Source organism: Buceros rhinoceros, unplaced genomic scaffold, assembly GCF_000710305.1.
Source record: "Buceros rhinoceros silvestris isolate BGI_N320 unplaced genomic scaffold, ASM71030v1 scaffold30359, whole genome shotgun sequence".
NCBI lineage: Eukaryota > Metazoa > Chordata > Aves > Bucerotiformes > Bucerotidae > Buceros > Buceros rhinoceros.
Genome location: NW_010431596.1, coordinates 1 through 8,146, shown reverse-complemented (window position 1 = coordinate 8,146; position 8,146 = coordinate 1). Strand labels below are relative to the sequence as shown.

The 8,146-nt window shown below is 51.8% G+C and overlaps 1 protein-coding gene across 1 annotated transcript in view; it reads left to right on the top strand.

Moving 5' to 3' along the window:
- The window catches only part of PXN (paxillin), an 18,922-nt gene extending 13,126 nt beyond the window's left edge, over positions 1-5,796 (top strand). Inside the window, exons 6-10 of the mRNA XM_010143472.1 lie at positions 1,351-1,521; positions 1,868-2,041; positions 2,585-2,666; positions 3,013-3,161; positions 5,133-5,796. Of these exons, the coding sequence (XP_010141774.1) occupies positions 1,351-1,521; positions 1,868-2,041; positions 2,585-2,666; positions 3,013-3,161; positions 5,133-5,399 (843 nt within the window). The 3' untranslated portion in view covers positions 5,400-5,796. The remainder of the gene's footprint in view (positions 1-1,350; positions 1,522-1,867; positions 2,042-2,584; positions 2,667-3,012; positions 3,162-5,132) is intronic.
- The last annotated feature ends 2,350 nt before the right edge of the window (positions 5,797-8,146 follow it).

The following is an 8,146-nucleotide window of genomic DNA, read 5'->3' as shown; positions in this document are numbered from 1 at the left end:
CCTGCTGTATGCAAGGCAAGGCTGGTAAGGAGCGTGTGTGTCTGTGGGGAGAAAAAAAAAAAAGCTCAAATTATGTCCGTCGTGAGAATTTTTATGCAAACCGGTAGAAACCAGAGTTTGTCATTGATTAAACTAGTCGAGTACAAGTACAGCTGGCTTCAGGAGAGGGAGTAGAGCTCCTCCTGTGGCTGGAAGGGCAGGTTCTCCCAAGGCTGTGAAGCACTTCAGCGTGTTCCTGCTCCCCTGGCTGTGCTGGCAGCAGGCTGGAGGGTTGTTCACAAGTGTAGATTTTATGTCAGTTTTAATCTGTCCTCTTAGTAAGAGAAAAATGTGCTCCAGACCAGTATCCCAGGGAGGGACTTCTTTGGGTGTCTCTACACCTGACAGCAGCTACTGCAGTGCAAAGTCAGCTAAAATAATCTGCATTCCATTGTCGCAGTCTGCTGCAAAGGGGGCTTTGGTGGCCAAAGAGAACAGGCACTTTGTTTGTAAGATATGAACCCAAGTAAAACATTTCTCCCCCTGCTCTGGGAAGCCTTTCTAAGCCATTCATACTGTGGTGGTGTGAGTTTCAGAAGTAGCCTCTGAGACAAGTATTTGAATCCCTTCCCCCCACCTCCGTGCATTTCCAGCGGTCCGACAATAGACGTGGCAGTCTGTCCACTGCAGTCCTGTCTGCTGGGGCTCTGCTGTGGAGGCACTGCCCTCTCTGTAGGTAAACAGCAGGCAGCTTGAGGGGAGCTATTTCCTTCCTGCTTCCACTCGCTTAGCTCGGGCATGGGCTGAGAGCCACCTGATGGGGGCAAAGGAGACTTGGCAAAAAGATCTAGAGAAGGCGGTGCAAAGGGAGGGAGGGGAAGGGAGAAGATACTCTAGCCAGAAGGGAGGTGAGATGAGAAAGAGGAGAGGGCTCTCTGTGGGAGGAGAGAATGACAGCTGAGAGCAAGCAACAGTGTAGAAATAGAGGTCAAGGGGAAGGGGCCCTCTGGACGGCATCTCTGCTTTGTCAGCTGGCCAGGAACTGATGAGGTGAAGGGAGATTTTTGGCAGAGGCTTAGAGAGTGCTGTACTGACTGCTCGGGATGTGCTGGGGACTTCTGCTCTACGTGCAGTGAAGGAAAATCAAATCCTCTGTTCACACATCTGCTGTTAACACATCCTAGGGTCTCTGCATGTCTGCATGGGCAGAATACGTGTGTCTACCTGATCCTGGCTTCTGCAGAGACTGTAGCTGTCTCTTGCCAACCTCCTGTCCATCTCTACAGGGAGGCCGCTGGCCGCGACAGCAGGCATTTATCTTGTAAGCACAGCAGCGTTTGCCTGACAGTCTTTGTTTTCTCTTGCCTGCAGTTCATGGCGCAGGGGAAGGCTGGGAGCAGCTCTCCTCCATCCACGGCCTCCAAGCCTGGCAGCCAGCTGGACACCATGCTGGGAAGTCTCCAGTCTGACCTGAACAAGCTGGGTGTGGCTACGGTTGCCAAAGGTGTCTGTGGAGCCTGCAAGAAGCCTATTGCTGGGCAGGTGAGTTGAAGGTGCCGTCTCATTGCTGACTCTTGGGCTGCAGCTGGGAGTAAACGGGGAGGGCTGTTTCGTGAGGCTGAAGAGACTGGAGATGCTGGAGAAACTGAAGTACTCTATTTATCCACTGGCTAGGTACGCTGTAAGCTCCTCCAGTGACCTCTACCCTGCCCTTGAGGGACTGCCCTCTCCTGAGATGATAGGTAATTCAGTTTTCATGCTACCCCAGTCCAGGGCTCACTTGAGTAGTAGAACTTGTCATTCTTGCTGACCTCCAGCCTGGTATCTTGTCATGTGGTCTAGGGGAGAGAGAGATGGAGTTGTCCTTCATGATTTGTCTTCCTAACAGGTAGTTACAGCTATGGGGAAAACCTGGCACCCTGAGCACTTCGTCTGCACCCACTGCCAGGAGGAGATTGGGTCACGGAACTTCTTTGAGCGGGATGGTCAACCCTACTGCGAGAAGGACTATCACAACCTCTTCTCCCCTCGCTGCTACTACTGCAATGGGCCGATCCTTGATGTGAGTTCCTCGATGTGGGGGGATTAAGGGTGCTGCAAGCCTGGGTGTTAAAAACTGCACCTCACCCACGTGTCCTATGTGGAAGATGTTGTTTAGGGGCTTCTATTTTTCCTTTGCCCTGACTCTGAAAGGGAAAGAATTGGGACAGTCCAATTCTTAAAGTAATGAGAGGAGTTTGTCCCTCTTACCTTCACTGAAGTTCTGTCAAACCCCACATTGCTCCATCATTCCGGTAACGATTCCTCAGCATTTGCCTGTTTGGTAGCCTGTAGCAACAGGCACCGGTGCTCGTCCTGAGGGCGGGCTGGGGCCCTCTGTAAGGGGGGAAGCAGTGCGAAAGATCCTTTTAGGGTAAAAAGAAGTGTGTGGTGGGTAAAGCCTGAATGAGCCAGAGGCGAGGAAGAATTGACTCAGCTCTCTAAAGGACAGTCTATTTTAATACTCTTGTCAGTACCAATATTAACGTGTTCTTCCCCCCACCCAGCCCCCCCTTACCTCCAAGCCATCATTTACATGACTTGCGCTTTGTCTTCTTCTGAACAGAAAGTGGTGACAGCTTTGGACAGGACATGGCACCCTGAACACTTTTTCTGTGCCCAGTGTGGAGCTTTCTTTGGACCTGAAGGTACTGCTGGTTTATGCAACCTCCTCCCTGAACTGCAGACAAGTGTGTAAAGGCAGAGCTTGGGGACAGCCTGAGAGATGGCGGGAGCTGCTGAAGATGGAAGTTCCAAGGGCTGTAGCTGTTCATGGGGGAAGGATGCTAGCAGCAGCCTTTCCTCCTTGGAGAGAGGAAGGGTGTGCGTGCACGTGTGTGTGCCTGGGAGAGGAAGGGCAGAACAAGGAGCAGCTACCTGCTGTGTGTCTTAGCAGGGGGAGGATGGTCCTGCCCGTGCCGATTACCCTGCAGAGCTTGGCTGGCCACAGGGGAAGGTCAGGAGCTGATGCTCTTTGCCTCTCTTCTCCGGCAGGGTTTCATGAGAAGGATGGCAAAGCCTATTGCCGCAAGGACTACTTTGACATGTTTGCTCCCAAATGTGGAGGCTGCGCCCGGGCTATCCTGGAAAACTACATCTCTGCCTTGAACACCCTGTGGCACCCTGAATGCTTTGTCTGTCGGGTAAGAAACCCAAGGTCCTTTGCTGCTGCTGTAGGATCCCTCTCATTTCCACCCTGCAGGCATCTGGTTCCCTTATCAGGAAAAGGCATCTGTGGGGTAGTGAAGGGCAGCCACCCCCGCTAGATAAAAGTATGTCAGCAACCAAACACCTTCTTGTTCCTCTGCCTGTTTACATTAAACTTTCTAGCTGCTTTGCTCTTTCTGTTCCCAGCTGCAATTATGGGCTTCTGCAGCAGCTCACAGATAAACAGAGACATTTTCTGTGACCTTTAAATAATTATAAGCTAAGCTTCTCTCTAAGCACTTGCCTCAGCAATCAGATTTTGAGGATCTTCCTCCCAGGCTCCATCTGACAATGTAAACTAATGAGACTGGCCTTGTTCAGACAAACATGCTAGTCAGTGAAACAGTGGCAGGCTCCATACAGCAGGCATAATAAACAGGAATACTGCAGATTAAATGCTTGGCACTCTGTCAGAGAGCCTTGCAAAGATTAACTCTTACAGGCCCCAAGAGATGAGCAAAATCAGCTACTGTTTCCTAGAGTGGGAAAGAAAGGCAGAGCCCAGAACAAGCAGCAGAACAAGCTGCCGACTCCTGGGATGCTGCTCAGAGCAGCCTGTCACCATGCTGTTGAGACTGCCTGCCCAGAACTCTCTGTGGCTCCCAGAGCGGTGTGCAGGGAGTGGAGCCAGAAGATGGCAGTCCTGGCTGTGTGGGGCTGGGGAGGGATGTGCCTTTTTGTGCAGAGACTGAGACTTCTGCCAAGCAGTTCTGCTCTCCTTTCTCCCTGCTGCCACATGGCCTGTATTAGTGGGGCCAGCACTGATGTCTTTCAGGGCGCGAGATGGGATTCTCTTCCTGGCTTTGCTAAAGTTCAGCAGCCTTCTCAGCAGCCTTGCTGACTGAGGGAGGAGACTGTTCATTGAACTAATTGTTGGCATTAGAAAACTCTTGGACTCTGCAGGCAAACAGCATTCATCCCAGTATTGGGAGCGTTTAGCTCTTCATGACTTTACCAGCTGCTGGCTGGGCTCATGTTCGTGTTGGGGTCCAACTGCGTGTGATGCTGTGAGTCCTCCCTGGGGAAGAGGATTGTGCTGGGGCTGAGCAAAACCAGGGTTCTGGAAATCTGGCTTCTCTGGGCCTTGCTGCTGATAGATTTGGTAAATCTGGCAGTATCCTTGACTCTCCCTTGCTTCCCCCTTGCACAAGGAAGGGAGTCCCCCTAGTCTTGTGGGGATGGTGGGTGCTTCTGCCGCACGGGTTCTGAGGTTTAGCATCCGCAGCCGCCTGACACTGGGTGGGGTGAGGAGCTCTGGATGCTAACAAGCACATAGCTGGTGTATCCTGTTTTCCTGGACTATTCAAAATCATTGGCGCTGTAGAACAAACAGCAGTTTCTGCCAGTGGTGCTGTGTGTGTACCTGGTGGAGATGTTTCAGAATGGATGATCCCACCCAAAGCGTACCTGCATAATGCCAGCCGTTCTGGAGAGATCACTTGTGAGAATGGATTGTGCCACATTTTCTCAGTTGGAACCAGCCCCATGTTTGTCAGAATTCTGCTGCATCAAAGCCTGTGTTGGTTCCTGCTTCTGCCTCCCTTTGCGGGGAAGCTGGAATGAGATTAGGAAAAAGAAGGGGAAGGAGTGGTGGTGTCCTTCCTCCTGACTGGACACATCTGGTGGCTCATTTATTGTATTTGCTTTGTGTAAGTGAAGCTGGCTGGAGGAGGGACATGGTTACTTCCCTGGCTTGTGGCTGTGTCTATTCCTCTCTCAGCCTTTCCTTGGAAACTCTTCTTGATGGACAGAGTTTGGCTTTTTGAACAGCACGACGATGCTGACAGGCAGCAGTTCCCCCTGCTCACGGTACAGCTAGGCTGTGCCACCGAGCAGGGGGGGCTTGTGGAGCTGCCTGCATCCCCAGCTTCTTACAGTCTGTCCCCTTCTGCTTTATCCTCCTGCAGGAATGTTTCACACCATTCATCAATGGCAGCTTCTTTGAGCATGACGGGCAGCCTTACTGCGAAGTGCATTACCACGAGCGCCGCGGCTCGCTCTGCTCTGGTTGCCAGAAGCCTATCACAGGACGCTGCATCACTGCTATGGGCAAGAAATTTCACCCCGAACACTTTGTCTGTGCCTTCTGCCTCAAGCAGCTCAACAAAGGAACCTTCAAAGAACAGAACGACAAGCCCTACTGCCAGAACTGCTTTCTCAAGCTTTTCTGTTAGAGGCATCATAGACGGGCGCTAAGCATCTTTCTGCCACTCCCTTGGCAGTTCTGTCTCTCTGAACATTACTGTGATGTAGAAACCTTACCAGGCAGGGGAGAAGGGTGGGGTGGGGTGGGGCGGGATGCTTTCTGCTGCTATGGAGAGGCAGTAGATCCAGAGATGAGATGGACCATTAAACTGGAAATGCCCTTGCTGTGTCTCAGTAGAGAGAGGCCGAGTCCCCTCTTCACGGTCTGTGTCTGTGTGTGTGTGACTGACAGCTGAGCTTAGCTGGAGGGCTTCAAAGGGAGATTTTACCCAGCCCCCTCCTGGCAGAAGAAGCCTTTGCCAGTACGTTTCAGCCTGTGTCAGCTCCCTGAGCAAATCGTGACACTCACAGACACCACAGCCCTCTGCTTTGACACCTCGTTGTCAGGCGTTTGTCCGTACTCTGAGCAGTAGCACAGCGAGGGCACTCGGTGATCTCAGCGCCACTCTGGCTGCGCTTACGAGAGCCATGTGGCGTGTGTGACTTACTGAGACCAGAGCATCAGCACAGGCAGCCAGGACCCTGCAAGGGTCTCTCCAGTTCCAGTACACTGTAAGGAGATTATACCACTTACTTTTTTTCTTTTTTGAAGAGGAATCAAAATGTTACTGTGTGGGGTGTTGTTTTTTTTCCCCCTGGTTTATAATTCTCTGCCTTTTCTCAATACACTGGAGCAGGAGATGGAGTAAGCCCCAACCATCCCTCAGCACTGACGTGCGCTCCAGTGGGTGACATCCTCATGCCAGACACCTCTGTCAGCACCCCGGCCTGCTCAGGGCAGCTGCTCCCCTTGCCTGCTGCTCCCGGGAGAGGGGAAGAGGCATTGTCCCTCCTTCAGCAGCAGGTGCAGAGGGGTTAGAGCACAGCCTTTTTTCATCCATCCCCATCACGAGCGAGTGTGATGTGTTTATCTGGCCTGAAACTCTCCCCTCTGTTGGGGCCTGAAGACTGGCACAAGAGTGGGGAGAAGTGGCGGGGTTTAAGAACCCAGGAAAAAAAAAATCCAAACTTTATATCCTTTCTTTTTCCTCTCTTTGCTAATGAGACCTGTCAGCTCCTTGGTGTTTCCCTTTCCTGTGCTCTTGTTAAACGTGTTCTACTGAGAGATGCTAGAGCAATAACCTTTTATATTGACTGTTAGTGGTATAACAAGTCCCTTGGGTCAGGTGTGTGTAACACACTTGGGAATTTTACTATCGAGGCGAATACTGTATCCTGTCTTTGATAAGAACCATAGATTTCTACACTGATTTTGAATTCATATCTAATTTACTTTTAATCCTCTTATACGGAAATTGGTTTTGAAGTGATTTTAAGAAAGCAACTTTTATATCAAGCTGTGCTGTTTTAGGCAGTGTGCCAGTGGTGCTGGCTTACTGCATCTGTAACCTCAACGCTTTGTTAAGCCTAACTAACATTGAATATTTTCTTTTTATTGCGGGTTGGGAGGGGCTGGAATCTATGGGGAAGGGAATATGGCTTGTTTTTTTTCCTAGCACAGGCAGGTGAACTGTGAATTGTGCTTTTTTCTTTTCTTTTTTCCCCACCCCCTCCTCTGGGTCACCTAAAAGTGTGGGTTTTGGTTTTTATTGTAACCTGTAAACTGCTGTATTTGAATTGTTTGAATTACCTGCCGTTGTCCCAAAGCCCAGGTTCCAGGGTGTTACAGTGAGTCTTAAAGTGATGCTGCAGGCGGGAAGAGCTCAGACCTGCACCCTCAGTTTCTTCTCTTCAGCCACCTGAAAGCAGAGCAGGGCTGCTGTGGAAGAAAGATCTTGGGACTAAGGAGAAGAAACTGGGAGAGACAGAGCCTGTTCCTGACTAGCTGTGTAACTTTGGGCCAGTCACTGAACCTCACCGTGCCTCAGTTTCCCCATCTGTAAAATGGGGCAATTTAGCCTGGGTTTGGAGGTTGTTGCAAGGCTTAGTTCACATGTGCTACAGCACTTCTAGGCCTTTGGCTGCAGAGTGCCGTGGAAGGTGAAATGCTGTGCTGAAATACCCGGAGGCGTTGAGTGGTAACAGCCCACGCGTCTCCACAGTGCTACAGCAGTGTCGCCATTGACACCTGGCTGTGCTGTTCAGCGTGGCACGTGCTCTAGGGGTCCGAGACAATGGCGTCAGAAACCAGCCCGGGCTGGAATCTGCCGGTTACTGACCTTACCTTGCCACGGTGCTTCGCTGCCCTGCTTGGGCCACCAGAACTGTTCTTCACCGCTTTCCTGTGCAAACAAACCTCGGTTTGTGGTTGTGAGACTGAAGGGAGCTGTGGAAGCACTAGAGCTAAAGCTCCGTCAGGTGGGCTGAGCGCAGCTCTGGAGCGTTCTTGAGGCAGGACGCCTTACGCGCTTGTCTTTTCATCTATGACACCTATGAAAAGGCCAACTTCTTCTGGCCCTGCTAAGAGGAGGAAAGGCTGTAGCGGCGGGAGTGCCAGAGAGGGGCGAGAAGATGCTTCTGGCACCGCTGCTCCTTGTGTGACAGCTGCAAACCGCGATCATGTGCCTCAGTTTCCCTGTCCGGGGAGTCTTTAACCTACCTCGCTGCTAGTTGAGGCTTGTGTCAGTGACGCTTCTGGCACGCGTGGGAACCCCGGGTGCAGAGAGGGGTGTCGGGTGGTGCTCAGTGCTGCAGCGGAGGGAGGCTCATCGGCGCTTAGCGCTTCGCTGGGATCGCGGAACTCCTCCCGAGCCTGTCCCCGGCTGACCGGCTGCGA